This window comes from Melospiza melodia (genome assembly GCF_035770615.1).
Source record: "Melospiza melodia melodia isolate bMelMel2 chromosome 10 unlocalized genomic scaffold, bMelMel2.pri SUPER_10_unloc_1, whole genome shotgun sequence".
Taxonomy (NCBI): Eukaryota; Metazoa; Chordata; class Aves; order Passeriformes; family Passerellidae; genus Melospiza; species Melospiza melodia.
Genome location: NW_026948501.1, coordinates 781209 through 800919, shown reverse-complemented (window position 1 = coordinate 800919; position 19711 = coordinate 781209). Strand labels below are relative to the sequence as shown.

The window sequence follows — 19711 nt, the reverse complement described above, 5'->3', positions numbered from 1 at the left end:
AATGCATGAGACCCACAGGGGGCTCCATTGTTACTATTTACACATCAGGAAGCATGACAGAGGGAGAAAAGCATTCTGTGGTGATTACAAATGAGCATATATGACTCTTAGTGAAAAAATGCCTAAAAAAACCCCTCTGAAGCACTGATACCCCTCCCAGAAGCATTACTCAGGCTCTCAGGCAGTCAGCAGAAGACTTGGGACTTTGGAGCACAACAGTCCCTCAGTCTCACTTTTATGTCACTTCTTTTCTTTGCAGCCATCTTTGTAACCATCCATATTAATGTGCATCACTTCCTGGAGCTCCTGACATTTTCTGAGACATTATCAAAACTAATAACCTCCCCTTGGTTAATTTTTATTTTGATAAAAGATAACAGGAAATCTCAGTAAATCACTCCTGAGATTTAAAAACATAATTTGTGCTAATACTGACCCCTGTTAGACTGCTGCAGACTCCTAACGAATCACTGCATAGCTAAGCCTAGACTAAATAAAACATTACCACTCACATATCAGGTAAAGTTACCTTCCCCAAGCATGAGCTGTGTGCAAGCTTGGGTGGAAGATAGAGGGATCACTGAAGTAGAAAAGAATAGTTATTCATGATCTTCACTTACACTGATATCCTAGGAGTTACTGATCCGCCATTAAATCACTCTGCAGCTGTACTTATGATTCTCCTCCAAGTACAACAGCTTTCATATTTAATGAGACCACTGGCTACCTTCATGGTGCAGCTGCAAAGCCTGGTACTAGGGGTAGGAGGGGAAATGCAGGAAAAATGCTTTCCCAACTTAAGGCCTTTTGAAGGAGATGAGGGCTCCCCAGCTCCCAGGCCAGCAGCTGATGCCAATTGAATTCTCTCTTCTGTCAAGCAGGAAAATTATCAGTTTTGTCAAGGATGATGTGAAATTCCAGCCTAAGAATAACCATGGAACAAGTCAACTTTGAATCACGTTAGCTCTCCTTGCTGGAAGCTGTGGCCCTTCACTCTAACCCTGAGTCCACAGTGCCTCAAATCTGCAACAGAATCAAAGAGGGGAGCAGGAAATGACCTTAAGTTATGCCAGGGGAGGTTTAGAGATTGGATATTAGGAAAAACATTTATTCACTGAAGGGTCAGGCATTGGAAGAAGCTGCCCAGGGAAGTGGTGGAGTCACCAGCCATGCAAGTGTTCAACAGACAGGTAAATGTGGCTCTTCGGGACACAGTGGACCGGTCAGAGTTTGAGTTGGACTCAATGATCTTCGAAGTCTTTTCCAACCATAATGATTCTATGATTTTATGTGGACACTTGACACAGAAATTAACTTCACCCAATGTGTCCCCAGAAGAGGGCACAATCTTTACACTGAAAGAAGAGGAAGCTGCCCTCTCGGCCTTCCTCCTCCATGTGACTGCAAAAACCAGGTAACTTAGTGTAGCTTGGTGAGCTTCAAAACTGCCTTTGGGAAGGGGAAATAAACTCAAACTGCATGGGAAAACCTGCAGAGCATCACATAAAGGAGGGAGGGTAATACAAAAAAACCAAAACAAATGAGTTTTCTTCTGGAGATACCTCTCATAAATTTACCAGGTGAGCTCCAGAGAATTATAGCCGCATAATTTTGTGTCATCCTTATTTCCTACTATATGGACACATAACCTAAGGAACAAGACTCAAAACCAGCCATCAAATCATTGATATCATATGAAACAGTGGTATTTGTCATCAAAGCACTTCTTAATCAGATGGCAAAGTGTTCAGCTTGGGGTTGTTCCAGTTGGATTGATACAGCATTCCTAGTCCAAACTGTAAATTTAATTACCAGATTATAGATTTTTAATGTAATATATTATTTTCCAGGAGTTGGTCTTTGATGATTGTTATGGGTTCCTACCAACTCAGGAAATTCTACAATTCTAGGCTTTCTTGCTGGCCTGTTGCAACTAATAACATATCTTTCAAATAATATTTCAGTGGCACACATGCACATACATGCACATCATGAATATAAAACAATTAAAGTATGTCACAGTGTGTGTATGTTGGTTATAAACACACTTGTCAAGCTCTGAGGTACAGAACTTGCATGGCATTTCATCATTCTTTTATTTATATCAGATGATTGACCTAGAAACTAAGAAATGCATTCTAATGTCCACATTTCCCAAGGGGCAAGCCCTTGACTGGCACAAATCATTATATACTTGGTGATTTCAACAGAACCACATGATTTATAAAAACTGAGGTGTGGACCCTGCATTTCACTAGCTACAGATCATTAGCTGCAGCTGCTGATCATATTCTTTAAAACACAAAAATCCCACATATTAACTTTACTATCATCATGGCTTGGGGTGGGGGGGAAACTCTAACAAACCCAAACACCTGCAAGTACAAACAAAAACAGCCATCAAACAAAAAGTGCAAAAAGTGGAATATTTTGCAGATATTTTGCAATACTCTCTTCTGTTTTTCTGGAAAAATCGAATCCCTTTTAACAGCACTATTTCCAAAAATAACTGTCTTGACAAGCTGATAATCAAAGGAATCTGTCATTAATCTTACATAGCTGCTGCAAACACACAACTGGACTATATTACTCTGGAATCAAAGAAAAATCTCTTTTCCAGATACAGTTTCCTGAAGAGTAATTTGACATAACTACCATTAAAACAACTTCTTTGCCCTCAAGAAGTGGTCACATCAAAAGCAGCAGAGGTTTCTGTAAAAAAACACTCCAAATTTTCTGTGAGACAAGATTCTGATCCTGCCCATTCTACTCAGATGCAAGGTCCTGACCCTGCAAGATGCACTAGCCGATTAACTCCCTGAATAACAGAGAGCTCCATGGAAAAGAACATGCTCTAACAAGCTGAACCCAGACAAACCCAAGCAACAAACACAAGGTAGGAGTCTTGACCTACAAAAGCATCTGAATTTTAACAGCTAACCTCTGGCTGTGATGGATTCTCTTATATTAAACCTTTTGAAGTAGCTGGGAACCTTTCTAAAAAACTATCTAGGTCAGAAACAAGTTAGGACCTGCATAAAGCAGGAAACAATACTGACTATCATGATCCTTTGATGAAAAACCAACGAAACAAATGATCCAAACAATGTATTAAAGTGATGCAAGTGTCAGGAACTGGTTTCTGAGCGCGCGATAGCAACAAACAAACTCCCTTACCTTGTTTACATCCAAATACTCCAACTTTGGCACTTCTGCTATCTCTTGCTCCTCACTGCTTCCTTCATCAATGTCACTGTCGTCATCCTGCGTGGAGTCCCTCTTCTGCTCCACAGAGGAAGGTTTGGTGCCCTTTCTGTCAGGTTCCATCTCTCCTGGGTTCCCAGCCATGCTGGACTTCTTCTGCTCGGCCCCTTCTTCACTGGGGAATGTTTCCCCAGCCACACTACAAGAAGGACTGTCAATGCCACTGTCTCTGTTGGGAATTTTACCACTCCCATTCAGTTCTGCAGTTGAGTCTTTACTGCCAAGCTCTTCTTGGGACTCTTTGCTCAAAGTCACAGCAGTACAGTCTTCATGGCTTTTGCTATCACCTATGCTCAGCTCTTTAATTTTCATTATGTCTGTGTTAGTTAGATCCATGCTGCATGGTATGTTGGGCTCCGTTTCATCCAATTCAGTTTTGTCATTTGTGGAAGAGTCGCTGGAAGCCACTGTGTCACGGTCACACAAGCTCATCTGCTTGGATGAATCCAGGCCAGGTTCCATTTTAAGAGCTAAATTTAGCTGGTTTCTTTGAAGAATATGTACAGGTTGCCTGTGAGTGAAAACAAAGCACCACAGTCATATTAATACTCAGGTTTCACAAGTGCCCTGAAAGAGAGGGTGTGATTGTCATTTGATTCAAGCATCCCACTGACAATCCCAGAAGGCAAGAGTGTGCACATTTGCAATAATAATGATCACCCAACAACACCCAGCAAAAAAACATCACCCCTACATGCTACTGAAATGGCACCACCAGAATCCTGGGCCTTTAGTGCTTTCCATGTCACCTTGAAGAACAGTCTGGTTTGAGGGTTTGGAGAAGAAATCGCCTCTAAAAAGAAGCAATTGGTTCTGGGCTCATTTAAACAGAAACTCTCATTCTTCAACAGAACCAAGCCCTTTTGGCAAGGTGTTTTCTGCCAGAGAGGATGTACTGAAGCATGAGAGGGCACTACTTTTCCTTTTTGAAAGACACCAGGTTCACCCAGGTGATAACACTCCAAGGCACAGTATGATGACTGTCTCCATCTCCCTCTTTGTGGAAAAAACCCCATCATTTAGCTCCATCAGGCAGATTGGTTCTTCAGAAAAAGTTCTTGATGTGTTTGCAAACTGAGCTGGTTTTACACCAAAATATATATATTTTTTATCCAATTTAGTGTCTTTCATTACAAAGTTTTAAAACAGCTGCTGTTCTACATGACATTGTTTCACAGTACCCTCTATCCTTCCCTGCCTCCAAGAAGCAAGATCTGATGTTTATTGTATGTCGGACAAAATGCTAAATTAGTTCATGTCATAACAATCAAGTTCCTACTATGCAATTCCCACATCTAGCCAACTTACCAAAAGCAGACTGTGGGCTACTTGCCTTTGTTAGAATCTTACCAAATTCAGCAGGTCTTAAGCTCCTTAAACATGACTGCATGTTACAAACTAAAATTTGCAGCTTGCATTAAAAATATTCTTTATCCTCAGTGAAACTTTGCACTTCCAGTAGAAAACATCCCAAGAGGACTTTCCAGGGAATCATTATAGTTAATGTTTTCTACTATTATATTTTAAGTTAAAAATGCAGAAAAGGGAGAGGAGAGCAGATCTGGCAAAGCCATATTTACCTAATACTTTCAAATTTCTCAATGAGCGTGTTGACTCCCGCTGATATTGGTACTTCTTCCTCTCCAGGTGCTAAGCTCCTTGATGACTTGGGATCAGCTGGCAAAGGCCGAGATGGTGCAGGAGGAATTCTTTCCTGCCCAGGTTTGAGATGGACAGGCTTAGGAGGTACTAATGAAAGAGAAGAGAAAAGACAGGAGGATAAATCTCCATCTTCTTTATCCTAAACTGGGAACAAAATCCAGACCAAGAGGTATCCATTCTTTCCTCATTTTTTATGAGCGGCACTGGTGCAATCCTGAAGTATTGCTTGCACCAAAGCAAGCTGCTAAAGAAAATATGACAGGCTTCTATTTTGTGTCTCTACAGCTGGCTTAGCCATGCTAACAAACTGAGCAGCTTGCAGCACTGCACTGCTTCCTCATTACCAAACAGGATGCAGAGCTTACGCTTCAGTTTGCAAGTTTGCTTGCTCTCTCAATCACACTAATGAGCTTCCCCTTCCATGACTTCTCAAAATTCTGGTACCCCATTGAATGTCTTATATTGGGAAAAAAAAGGTAGAGGGATGAACCATATCCCAAAATAAACCTTTAAAACCCAACCCCAGCATGGATTTCAGTGCCTTGCGTTTGCTTGGTCCAAAATGCCACAGGCTGAACATAATGGCTTTTCTTCCTCTCCTACTCTCTCCCCCCTCTCTTCTGTGGTGTACTAGTCTTCACAAATTTCCTTCCTCTTTCGGTTCTATGTTGCGTTGTATATGGTATAAATAAAACAAGTATTGTAAGAACACTCACATCCCTCTTCAGGACTCACAAGGAGGCCAAGGCACAAAGTTTAATACAGTATTTTTTAAAAATGGCATTAAATTGTAATGTCATTCTAAAAAGATTATTCAGACCTTAACATTAGTTGCAGAGTAAATTATTTAGCATAGACAGGCAGTAACTCATGGCAACAAATTCCCATGCTGTCATGGTTTCATACAGGGAAAACAACTCCCATAGGAAAAACTGACATTGGAAGGCAGGAAAACTGGCTGTGGGATTGTTCCCAAAGCACACACTGCATGGAGTAGGATTGCCAAGTGTGCCCTTCAATCTAGACTATCCAATGAGTTGACACATTACGTGAGGAAATTCTAACTACATGTTGTATTTTGAAAAAACATTTTTGAAAACAGTTTCTTTCAGCCATTTCTGACTCTGATCATCCAGTTGGGACATGTGATCAGCATTGTAATGGGGCTTGAGTTGACAACTGTTCTGAATGTAATTCCAGGGTTACTTTCTTTAGGAGGATAAACTGAGGCATATGCACCCAAAAAGTAAATTCCAGTTGTCCCTTGCTTGCATAAGTCCCTTCATTCTGCATTTGTTCTAAGATCCACATCAGCCCAGATGTCTGCCCTGCTCCAGCCAATGGGGAGCTGCCACAGTAGTCCATAGCCAGACCGTGTCTGAGGTCAGTGATGAAGAGGTGTTAAAGCATTTTGGAGTTTTGAGTATAGGTCACATTTTAGACTTCCTACATTACTGAGTTTATTTCTGCATGAAAGAATAAAATCAAAATTTTTAAAGATTTGAGCCTTAAGAGGACACTTCCTATAAGAGGACTGATTTGCCCAGTCTCCAAAATCACCTGAAATTCCTATCATAAAATAAAGATATTAAAGTTCAATTCTGAAAGGACCTCTACAAGCCCTATCTTATACAGGAATAACAGGGAAACAGGAGAAGAAAATCTTCTTGCATATAAATGGGATGGTGAAGATCTGTGTTTTGTTCACCAGGTTTTCAAGTGCACACCACATGATCAGTGAGCGTCTGACCATGTTTCTCCATGTAAAAATAAAAAAAACAACCTAAAAACAAGTAACCACACAGCCATCTGGCCCATCAACCAAAGATAAGCTCTGTGCTCCTTACAGAGGGTGCACAGTGTAGCAGGCAGACATGTCAGAACCTACCCCACATACCCCATCAGGCCTTTCATACACCCAAGGTTTTATAATAATATCAAAGCATTTACACTGGGTCTCACTGCTGTCCATGTAAACATTTGATGACTTTCCTGTTAGTGGATTCATCTGAATCACATCAGACAACAAATTCTGCACTGGACCAAAAGGAAGCAGGAAAACCCTTTCATTAATTCTGAATTTTTACCTACTGAAGTAATGTTGAGAAATGAAGTCTTCAACATGGAGGCAAAGCCACTAACCTTACCAAGGACTACTTAGCAAGCAAAATTTCAGCCACACCAGATGTTCAAGGCCACCTTGGTTCAAGGCCAAGTGCACCTGTGTCAGGGCAATCCCAGATGCAGACTGGGAGGAGAATGGATCAAGATTAGCCCCAGGAAGAAGCACTTTGGGGTGTGGCTGTCAAGATGTTTCACATGACCTGAGCACATGCACTGACAGCCCAGAACCTCGTCGCGTCCTGGACTGCATCCCCACCTACAGCATGAGCACCAGGTAGTGCAGATTCTCTGCCTCTGCTCCATTCTGCAGCTCTGGGGCCCCCAACACAAGAATGATGTTGACTGGTTGCAACCAGATGAGGCCACAGAGATGCTGCAAGGGCTGCAGGCTCTCTGCTCGGGAGCTGGGCTGAGAAAGCTGGCAGGGTGTTCAGCCTGGGGAAGAGAAGGCTCCAGGAAGAGCTTAGAGCCCCTTCCAGTGACTAAAGGGTCTCCAAGAAAAGTGGAGAGAGAGACTTTGGACAAGGGCCTGGAGCACTAGGACAAGACAGAATGGCTTCCTGACTGACAGCAGGGTTAGAAGTGATATTAGGAATTAATTCTTCCTAATTCCTAATTAATTAGGAATTAATTCTTCCCCATGAGGGTGGTGAGGCCCCGGCACAGGTTGCCCAGAGAAGCTGTGGTTTCTCCATCCCTGGAAGTGTCCAAGCCAGGTTGGACACAGCTTGGAACAACCTGGTCTAGTGGAATGCATTCCTGCCTGTAGCAGGGGATGGAACAAGAAAAGCTCTAAGTTTCCCTTTCCACCCAAACTGTGATTCTTTGGCTCTAATTAAAACTAGAAGTTTGCTACATGGAAGATACCAACATTACAAAGCACTTTCAGGTGCCGCCTGAAGGCTGAAGCCATATGCTGGGAAGATATCTCCTCATTCCTCCTTCTCCTGAAGGTTTTACACAGCAGCTCATGGCTTTGAATCAAGCTATCTAGGGCCCCTCCAACTTTCTGAAATACACACATAGAAAAAACATCCTCAGTGATTGGAAATCAGTGCCTATGAATACAACAGCAAAGTATTTGCACCAGATGAATTCGTTCCAGTTCTCACTGAACAGACACTTTCGCTATTCCTTTTTGTTGCCAGTAATAACAACATTCATTCATGGAACAATCATTAATTAAACTTGGGCTACCAAGACCTCTAGGTGAAAGCTCCACAAAGACACAGACCTTGTGAGATGTTTCAAGCATGAAGTAGTATATTAATTTAATGTTTAAGGTTTACTTCCAGAAGCAGAAAATACTATGCTTTCTTTGCTGTTGTTTAAAGCTGAATTGCTTTTGTATAGATATTTTAATTGGGATGGGGTGGTAGTGCAATGGCTTAGAGTGTACAACACAAGAATATCTTCTTTTTCAGATGACAATGATCATCTACCACATGAACCCATATCTTCTAAACATTTTGGTTTATGAACTTAGTATCTTCTTGAGGCTTAGCTTCCTTTGTTCAAATACTTTTCAAGTTCCATGCTTTTTGCATCTGCAATTCCCTTGAGGCAAGCACCTATTACACACATAAGTGCAATTAATTCTACAAAGCATGGGGTGGTAAGAGTAGGACTCTTGGCAAGCTGGCATTACAAAGACCAAATGTCATTTCACTGATGAAGAAACATGAAAACAATTTCTACTCTTTCAAGAATCTGCAATCTTTTTTGTAGAATTCAGAAGCCTGGGGAGACCAGAAGAACAGCTGGAACACACTACTTCCAGGCTCCTCTTCCATCATATTTTGGGTGTGCCATCTATTTGACTATTAGCTGGCAGTTCTGTGGAAGTACCACAACCCACGGGTGATTGGTTTAGCTTCTACGTCATATTTTCAAAATACATTTGCTCCATTTAGGCATTTCCTGTTGCCATATGTAGTTCTTAAAATAAATGGAAAACAGACAAGGTTTTGACAATAAGATATTATTACCTAAAATGCTTCTAAAAAAATTTATCAAAAATATAAACAATGTTGTTAAATTCAACTTACGCTTCACAGCTGCATGAGGTACACCAACAGGACAAGAAATATAAAGTGACAAGTTAAGTAACTGCTTATTGCTGAATCAATTTCTTCTTGAAGGCTTCTCTAGGTGGTTATTTAACATTGGGAAATGAAGATAATAAAACCATACCAGCTATACATTAGAATGCAAAAGTAACTGGTTTGCTGTGACTCAAACTGAAGCAATAATTTTAAAATATTATACTTCCTGTGCAATAGAAACTTGTACAATTTCTAGAAGGACAAAGCCACCTACCTTGGGGTTTCTGTAGAGGATGCATTTTGGCCAGTGCAGTTTTGGTTTTGGGCTTCCTTCCAGCCTGATGGAGACATTGTGCTGAGCTGATGTGCTGCAGTTCCCCACATGCTTCCAACGCAGGACTGGAGTCAATGTGACACTTGATTGGAAAAGGAGAACAAGGGCAACCTGAGGGAGGGAGGGAAGGAAAGAAAGGAGGGAGGGAAGGAAAGGAGGGAGGCAGGAAGGAAGGCAGGAAGGAAGAAAGGCAGGCAGGAAGGAAGGCAGGAAGGCAGGAAGGCAGGAAGGCAGGAAGGCAGGAAGGAAGGAAGGCAGGAAGGAAGGAAGGAAGGAAGGAAGGAAGGAAGGAAGGAAGGAAGGAAGGAAGGAAGGAAGGAAGGAAGGAAGGAAGGAAGGAAGGAAGGAAGGAAGGAAGGAAGGAAGGAAGGAAGGAAGGAAGGAAGGAAGGAAGGAAGGAAGGAAGGAAGGAAGGAAGGAAGGAAGGAAGGAAGGAAGGAAGGAAGGAAGGAAGGAAGGAAGGAAGGAAGGAAGGAAGGAAGGAAGGAAGGAAGGAAGGAAGGAAGGAAGGAAGGAAGGAAGGAAGGAAGGAAGGAAGGAAGGAAGGAAGGAAGGAAGGAAGGAAGGAAGGAAGGAAGGAAGGAAGGAAGGAAGGAAGGAAGGAAGGAAGGAAGGAAGGAAGGAAGGAAGGAAGGAAGGAAGATGTTAGTATGTGTTCTATTGATCCTGAAGAAAATTTGTGCTACTTCTGGAATTGTATCACTCATTCAAGTTCCTGAAGAAGGGAAGGGGGAAAGGAGAGGGATGAGCCATTCACTCACAAGTTATTACAATCAACATACCAGCATTAATAATCCTGTTAAACTGCCTGACTGATAAGACAGGCAGAATTTCCGCAATCCTGTCTTTAATGAATTATTTACATATTTACCATAGGCACCCAAAATAAAAGAGCAAATATAAAAGTTAAAAAACATTTCAAAATGATTTCTCCAAAAAGAAATACAAGTGTTGTAGCATATAATGTTCTGTTACTTGATAAAATACAACTGTATAAGGATGATTCAGAAATATGTTCCATGTGGTGGGAATGGTACAAGTGACATTTCTTCAGATTTAATCCCTCCAGTTAATTATTATTCCTCCTTATATAAAAGATTAACATGCCTGCAAAAGCTCCAGTGTAGAAGATGCCATTAAGATACAATCCAGTGACAACAGAGAGAAAGAAGTGATTAATATGATTGTTGTTTTTTTGTTTTACATTCTTGATTCAATTCTGTGAAGACTCAGCAAACAAACCAACATGGACCCCGCAGTATTTAATTTGGAGTTTTTTTGGATTTGTGGCAAGGCTACCTAAAACCCTTACATCAGCTTTTCTAGTGTGTGATAAGAAGGCTGAAAAAATAATTTAAAAAGGAAAGTGTTTTAAAGTTGCTGCTTTTGAACATATAAATATATGGGGTTCTGGCAGTACTCAGAAATGGAAAACACATCAAATTTAGAAATTTGACATAAATGCACTAAAAAATGGCAAAGAAAACATTCTTTCCCTATTACTGTTTTGAAATGGACTAGCTGAATTTACCAGAATCTCACCAGAGTGGAGGGTGGCCTACATCACATAGAAAGAATACATCTAAAGGTGAAAAACCCGTCTTTGCCTTTCTGTGATATCTTCAACAACATGGCTTTAGCTTCAAAAATGCAACCTACTTTCTCCCAGATTCCTATTAAGATCAAAAGCCTGAAATGAAAAGCACTCCCATTCACATTAACTAAATTTTCCTATATTTATATTAATGGTATTAAATCAAGATGTGACCTTTTGAATAAAGCCCCTGGAGTCTGAGCCATGCAGACTGCAGATTTTGTTGTCAAAAATAGATTCAGATGGCACAAATCTACTTACTGATCTCTGCCACCCAAATATACAATCCCTGAATTCCCCATGTATGGATGCCAGTTGCTGCTGGTCGAAGCTTCATTAGCATTTCTACCACAAATATCTTCTTTTCAGCAGATTTGAGACCAGCTATTAAAACATACTTCCAGCTAAAACCAGGAAATTTTAAGTATTAAGTTCTATTCAAATATAATTTCATTTAACAGAAAAATGCGGTGAAAACAGAAAGGATTATTAGAGCAGATTAATAGATTACTGCAAACACATCATCACTGACAGAATTTATGCTGATGGCTTGGCTCTGGGTACCAAAAGCTCCCTGTGACAGTAGCAGTGCTGCCACAGGCCAGATTTTAAGGGGAGGGACTAGAACTTCTTCCTTATGAACAGTAGCGCAACACAGCCAGAAATTAAAACAGTGCACAAGGAAAAAGCCTGAATTCGAGAAAATTAAAAGGGCAGCATGCAGAAAACAGAGCCCAACATTTCAGCAGGTATTCACTAGCATGTGACTGGAACGCAATCTAGCAATGTTGTATGTTCTTAAAAACTGCTTCAGTGATCCAATTCCTCAACAGACAAATCTCTGCCCCTACCATAGCTCTAGAAAATATGAGAAGACCCCTCTAATCTGTGCTCTGTTGTGTGATGACACAGGCACAGCACTGGTTTCAGATCTGGCAAAGCACTGAATTCCCGGTAGATGCCAGACACGTTCACAGTCCCCCACCGGCGCTGAAGCAGGAGAGCCACAGCTTCTCCTGCCCTCAGGCACCACAGCCCCACGACATCCCCAGCTGGACATCCTAAGCTGAGCCCAGCTACCCCATGCTGGCTTGGAATAAAGTACCAGTTACCCTAAGCATTCCCCATTCTTTTTCAACCACTGTCACATGTTGGTATCATTTTGTGAAATTTCAAAAGGAATTAAACCCCAATTCCTGCATCTTTCCTCCTAGGATTCATTGCTGTGAGCCACCTTACATTTATACTGAAAACAAAAGCTAGTGGTTCCTTCATTGGTTTCAAATGTGTGGCACCACCAGACACTCCTTTTGTCTAGGCTAAAACCTCTTACGAGCTACTTACAGTACTGCAAAGTAGGTGTTTTGACCCTTATTTTATAAATTCACACATTAATTCTTCATCTTATGCTGCTTTATTAGCTCCAGCATTTTGCTCAAACCTACTTAAAGGTTACAAGCTCATCTCTTCCTCCCGTCCTCCTGCTGAGACTTCGGCAGGGGTGTAAGGCAGTGTTTGTGCTGAGGCTGTACAGCTCTGCTATAGAACCCAGCTCAGTGACACTGACAACAATTAGCTTACATTTTTCAGACATTCCAAAACATCAAATTCAGCAAAACAAGTGATAGCAGAGATACCACCATAAGCTTTCGGAAACAGATGCAATCAAACAAACATTATGTTCCAAAGCAAGCAAGAATCTGGCATGGACTGCAACTCCCCACCAAAAGAGAGGCATATCACTTACTTGTGCTTGAGCAGAGACTCACACATTTTTTCTTACTTGCTTAAGTTGTAGGACAACTAAAAAGAAGGAAGAACAGCTCCTGCTGCAGCTTCCATTTCATGGGTTAAATGCCATGTTCGCAGGAAGTGACCTCCCCCAGCTCACTTCCGACCCCCACTGCGGTTGGTGAGTCAAAGCACATAAACGTGGCAAATGCCCACGGAGGAGCTGTGCTAAGCACAAGTCACACGAGATTACTGCTGGCTTTGACTTTCAAACCCTCTGAAATGCGATACAAAGGATGTGGATGGTTTAGAAGCCTGAATCTTCTGAAATAGAAAAGAGAAAGCTAGATTATGGAATCATAGATTCTCAGAATGGTTTGGAGCAGAGGGCACTTTAAACAAAAAGCATCTTGTTCCAATCCCTTTCCATTAGACCAGGTTGCTCAGAGTCCCATACAGCCTGGTCTTGGATGCTTCTGGCTATGGAACAGCCAGAGCTTCTCCGGGCACCCTGTGCCAGGACTTCACCAACCTCAAAAAGAATCTCTTCCTAACATCCAACCTAAACCTAAGCTCTTTTAGTTTGAAGTCATTCGCCCTTGTTCTGTCACTACATATCCTTGTAAAAAATCCATCTCCAGCTCTCTTGTAGGCCTCCTTCATATTTTTATAGAGTTTTTAAATTAAATATAGTTTGCTATTAATGCAAGAACAGTCAGTATCAGCAGTAACATGTCATGGAAACCAACAAAAACACAGTTCTCAGCATGCAAACTCTCAGTCTGCTTCACAGTCTGAGAAGGGAAATGAGGGACCACAAAAAGTGGCAATAATGAGGGACCACAAAAGTGACAATAAGTGCAATTCTACCAGCATGGATGGAGCTTGCTCAAAGATTTACATCAAATGTCTTGAAGATGTTCAAAGATTCTTCTCCTATCTTGCTCTCCCATCAGAATCTCCATGGGAAATGATAAAGGATGAAGCAAAATCTAAAATTTTTGAATGAATGCTGCATTGCAGGGCAGACTCCATCTTCAAGGAGACACAGAGCGGCTGCTGCTTTGAACTCTTACAAAAAACACAAACCTGACAAACACTGACAAATTGCTCAGTCTGAGCAGGGCTGCCAGAAATTTGGTCTATTCAGTTCATCTCACCCCACCGCAGAAACACAGACACAAAAAAGGGTTTTTGTGAAAGAAGCACATTGCTGAAGTTAACAAATTTGTGCATGTAAAGCACAAGAAAGGACCAAAAGCTTCCCTAGACCTATAACACTATTTGGGATTTGGTGTACCTTTATCCTGTTCTGACTAATTTTAACTGCCTTAGGTGAGAATGCTTTCTCTAACAGATGTTTCATAGCTTCTCAAGTGTCACTACTGAACATCATTGTCATTGTATCTTCCATAAATCTGGATCACAATACCCCGCCTTTATTCTCATTAGATTTTCCTATGGTACATTCCTGCAAGCTAATCCAAATAAAGGCTGTGCTTTACCAGCACTAGCACACACCTTACATCTCATCATCTGAATCACAGCAGGCATATTCCTGAGCAGTTTTCAGCTCTGACTTCTGTTCTCCAACAGGTTTTTACATACAAAGAGTAAAAACCTCTTTTACACACTCATTTGAGTGCAGTCTCTGTATCTGTCATTGCATTCTTGTTTTTATTGCCCTGTCCAGAACAGCACATAACCCAGGTACCTGTGCAAAGCTTTTCCAACACTTCTCTGCCACTGGGACATTTCACACTTGATCCTGCAGCAAAGGATTTCTCCACAACCGCTTTAAAGGAACCATTACAGAATTTTCATTACTCATTTAATCTGGTATACTTTCATTTGAAGAATTAGCTTTTCAAGAGATGTACATCAGCCCTTTCCTCACAACAATAAAGCACACTCCTTGTCCCACTCAATGCTCCCTAGACAGGGTAGTACAGGACAGTCTTCATTTTCTATATTGCATGTAAATAAAAAAACTTCACACTGCAGACCCACATTTCTCCAGCTAGAAACACTCCTGGCACTGTTAGTTCTACATGAAGCAGGAATGCAGTGTCAGTACAGGCTCTCTGGCCCCCCACCATTGCAGGGGCAGCTTGGGCACTAGGGCTTTTCTCTTAGATATGGGTTAGCTGGCAAACTGCTATTGAAAACTGGTTATAAAAGTGATTTTTAAGTGTTTACTTTACATTTATATAATTACAATGGTCAGGAGAAGATTTCTGAGTGACATAAATGAGAAGCATCCACATCTAATTCTTTATTGCAGCACTAGTTAACACAGATGTGTGAAACAAATTCCTGACAAAATCTTCATACTTAGCCAATGACAAGGTAAAGAAAAGGCAAAATTACAAGCACATCTCAGAAATCCTGCTGCTATAAAGTCATTACATACAATTTTACACTGGGGCAAGGAAAAAAAAAAACAGACAAAAAAAATCAAGCAGACACTCTACTGTCAGGTGTTTTATGTTGCTCTGAGTGCAGCTGGCCACTACATCCCCCACAGACAGCACAAAGCAAGGATCCTTCCAAGGCCAGTCAAATATGCCCCATCATTTCTACCATAGTGGCAATGATACCATCTCTTGAGACATAATACAGAATCAACTCAACTTGCCACTGAGTTGCCACAGAGAAAATTTAAACTCCTTTCCAGAACAAAAAATCAGAATCTGTCACTAACTGTATGGAAGGTCATCTTTCCTTAGTTAAGAAGGAAAGTGGTATTTCTTATTTTATTTTTATTTTGAAGCAGGCTGCCAAGCAAATTCTGTCCAACAAATGAGTGAAGGGGAAAACCACATCAGCTGAATGGGAAGAAGGGCCAGCTTCCAACCCTAGGGATTCCAAGGGGGCCTGAGGAGTGGAAGCAACAACCAGAAAAGCCATACTGAGAACAGAATAAATTCACTCAAAAGGAAAATGAGAAAGAAAAAGCACCACAGAATATATTCTCCTCCAAGATTAAAAACAGGCACAATAAAGCCTCAAAACAAAAATATTTTTCTTTCCTGTATGAAACAGGATGTGGTACTGCAGTTAGCAAGAACTTACCTTCAGCTCCTGGGGTTATTGGTACAAAGTTAAAAAAAAGTCTTGTGTTTTTACTGACTGTGTTTTGAGTCCTCTGTTAACATGCACACAGACTGAGGACATGCAGTCTGCTGCCCAGCCCCAGCCTCCCTTCAGCCACAGCAGTCAGCCCCAAATTGCAGGGCTGTACTGAAACCCCTCTGTGAGAAGGCACCTGGCTCATCCAGCTGGCGCTCCAGGGACCAGTCCAGCCTGAGGATCTCCTGTTATCAACAACAGCAACACTGTTATCAAAGCTCTACATGGACCAAAGTCCCAAGAGTGGAAAACTCCACATGTAATTATTTCTTTGCTAATAAACTTCTAAGTGATTATAATCTAAACTCTGCTGGAGAGTAGATGAGGATTAATGGATTTTGTGGGGGCTTGGGAGATTTTTTTTTAAGTAGTCATATATGTTCATGTGGTTTAACACAAATATTGTAATTTCTAGATCTATGTCTGCAGTGCTGCTGAGTGTGATAATGAACTACACAGTAAATGTCCTGAACCAATGTCAACGTTGTGTGCTTCTCCACAGTATCACAGGATCACAGAATGGTTAAGATTGAAAAAGATTTCTAAGAGCACCAGGTTGAACCATCAATCTCCCCATCATCTGCATGTTCTCCACTAAACCATGTCCCCCAAGTGTCACCTCTACACATTTTTTTGAACATTTTTGAACACTTCCACTTTTTGAGCACTCCACCACTGTCCGGGGAAGCCTGTGCTGGGCTTGACCTCCTTTTCAGTGATAAAAATTTCCCTAATATCCAACCTAAACTTCCCCTGGCACAACTTGATGCTGTTTCATCTTGTCCTGTCACTTGCTACATAGGAGAAGAGACTGACACCCACCGAAGTGGCAATGCTCAAGTTCTTCCATGCTATTCTGTGACAAACTTGTACCAAAGTTATTCTTTCAGATTTTGTTTATATTTGTATCCCTTTGGAGAGTATCAGTTTGGCCTTAGGTTTTGTCTCTCAGTTGACTTGGACACAGATGCCCATCAGTAACTTTTGCATTAGCATTTCTGTCATATCAGAATTTGTCATATCTTTACAGATCTGGTCCCTGAAACTTTGGCATTATGATTTCAAACCTCCAGTGACATTCCCGTACAGGAAACAGACAAGGCACACGGGAAACAGGTTTCCAATTTGAAAAAAACATGTTTATTGTCTTTGTCTAGGGCTGGAGACTATTCATTGGTAAGCAAATTCCTGCATTTGGCCATAGTCTTCTCAGTATTTACATTTGGCCTGCTCTTCATATTGACATATAGAGAATGGATGTTAGGGGATACTGAACATCAAATCCCCATAAATGAAGGCAAGTACAAACTTTTATGATCTAACAAAATGTAACAAAGAGGCTGTGAAAATCTCATTCTTCTGGAGGAAACATTTAGCTGATTTTCCCCCTCAAATGAGGAAATGGTTTAATTAGGCAAAAATGATCATCACAGTTACTTTCTGTGACACAAGATCAAAGGCAGAAGAGAAAAACCCCTGAGACTCCTCCATCTAGTAAGAAAAGCAGGTTAGATGACATAAAAAGACTGAGGCATAAAGAGTGACAAAGAAAAGGAGGAGCCTGGGGTAGGTGTCAGCCAGGTTGACATTGAAGGAGACAAAAGCCCTGCCAGAACGCTGCACACAACAGGAGATTCAGCCATCACATGGGACTGTCAAACACTGTTCCTCTACTAGAGAAAATGGAGGTAAGCAGGGATGACCAGCCAGACTCATTTCTTTGGTGCATACAAGTCTTGTCTTACTTTTGTGTGATGAAATGCAAAGCAACTTGTTTAACTTCAGCAGTAGACTTCAAGACTTAATTCCTGCATTGGCCAATGTGCAGATGCCAAGGTCTAGATATCAAAGACCATCTTAAGTTGTTGCATGTGCCCAATTTAGAAGGGAAAATGGGAATTGGTTTTCATTCATATATTTCATTATAACTAACATGAAACCCAGAATTCATTAATTCGAAAGACCGTGTTTTGTTTTGATTTTTTCTTTTGCAAAAGGATTCATTGAAGATGGAAGATAATTGGGCCTTCCTCTAATTTTTTCCTGAGTTCAGGATTGAATATTGGGCAGATAACATGCACAGACTAAAAAATAAAGTAAGCACTTGTAACAGGCTAGAACTCTCTCAAAGGAAGTTCTAGTTATAGTGAAGTATTTCTGACCATAATTTTACCCTCATTGTTCTTATTCTAGCCAGGTGAGCAAAAGCAAGGGCATTTCTCTGACTTACAGGACAAGTCCCACACACCACCACTTTTCAGTCTTTCAGCAACAGCATTTTAACATATCTTTTCCTCCTCCTGCCTCTTTCCCATTCAAACTCACTTTGCATCTCATGTTTCTGGTAATTAACTTGGTTTAGCTCTGGTCTCCAGATTTAGTCTGGCTGCTTCCTCCATGACACAGGGATGCTTACCCACAGACAACTCCTGGTCTCCCAGAAGGGAACACCCCATGCCAAACTGATCTCTCTACAGTGTCCCCAGAGGCAGCTGAGCACGAGGTGCAGTGTGTAGCTGCAACTATAAATGCATTTTCACCACAGATTTTCAAAGATGAAGCCATCATTTTGCCTGACAGCCTCAGAGCCCTCACTGATGTCAGATGTCTATACCACCTCTAAGACGCCCACACTGGATGAGCTCCTGTAAGATGCACAAACCAGATCCTGATGAAGGGATGCAGACAGAATCTTTATTCAGCATTCCTGAGGCTTTTCTCTTAGATGAGCACAGTTTGTTTTTTTTTTTCATTTTCCCCTGACAAGTAAAAGGTTTTTCATTATGATGAAAGAGTCCCAATTAATAATTACACTGATTTCTGATTTTGCAAATCAATGAACTATTTCAGCCTAATACTATACCCACAACTTCACATCTGTACTACTTAAACACAGGAATTGCAACACCAAAGCGATCCATTACTGTGAAAACCTAAAGAGATTTATTCTACAAACAAATTACTGCAGTCAAAGCCATCTCAATTTGTTCCTTTCAGGTTACCTGCAGCTGTGTGATTTATTGTCTTTGGGATTCTCTCCCAAGAACAAAGAGAAAGATGGCAGATCTCCAATTCCCAGAGTTGCAGGAAGAGTTTCTCTGTTCTCCAAACAGAGAAAAGCATTACACTGCCCACCTTCCAGTGATTTAAAAGACAAAATGATGAGAAACAGCCCAGTCAAGTCCTATGAGCAAATTCCAGCCTTCATTCAAAACCATGTCAAAAAATGCTTTGTGTGCTTTGTTTCTTCTCTTACTGAAAGCTTACTAAATTATTCCTAATGACAAAAGCAGCATGCAAGGATCTCTCTTTCTGCTCAGCAGATGTGCCTGTGCATCTTCTTAATGCTACACATTGCAATGTGTAAGATCTTATTTAACCAGCAAGATGAGTAAAAATTACCCTCCACTTAAGATTTAATGACAATATAATTCATCTCCAACAGTGTCCCAACCAACTCGCTTTCTCTTTATAATCCTGAATTGTTTCATTAGTTTTAGTAAACCAATAATTAGCCTTTGCTGATTTAAAAGTCTATTTAGGTACTAAATAAAAGCAGGTAAGTGAAAAGTAGCTCAAAACTGAGCTCAGGTTCTTTGCTACAGAAGCAAGCTTTGCAGGGCAGGTCTAGCTTTTCTGTGTGATCACAAAGTGCTGTCACTCCACACTGCAGAAATTAAGAAAATACAACTTCATTATTGAAACACAAAAGGAAAACTTTTACACTATTTTGACAGCAGAGCTGCATGTTTCAAAATTCAGAACAATTTCAAAATAATCACTAGAAGAAGACATATTTCAGCTCTCAGTGTGGCTCAGTAACAT

General features: G+C 41.0%; 1 protein-coding gene across 1 annotated transcript in view; it reads right to left on the bottom strand.

Annotated features, from left to right (window-relative positions):
• FGD3 (FYVE, RhoGEF and PH domain containing 3) overlaps positions 1–19711 on the bottom strand; it is a 94588-nt gene that overhangs the window by 36185 nt on the left and 38692 nt on the right. Inside the window, 3 exon segments of the mRNA XM_063181842.1 lie at positions 3178–3775; positions 4845–5013; positions 9370–9540. Of these exon segments, the coding sequence (XP_063037912.1) occupies positions 3178–3775; positions 4845–5013; positions 9370–9540 (938 nt within the window).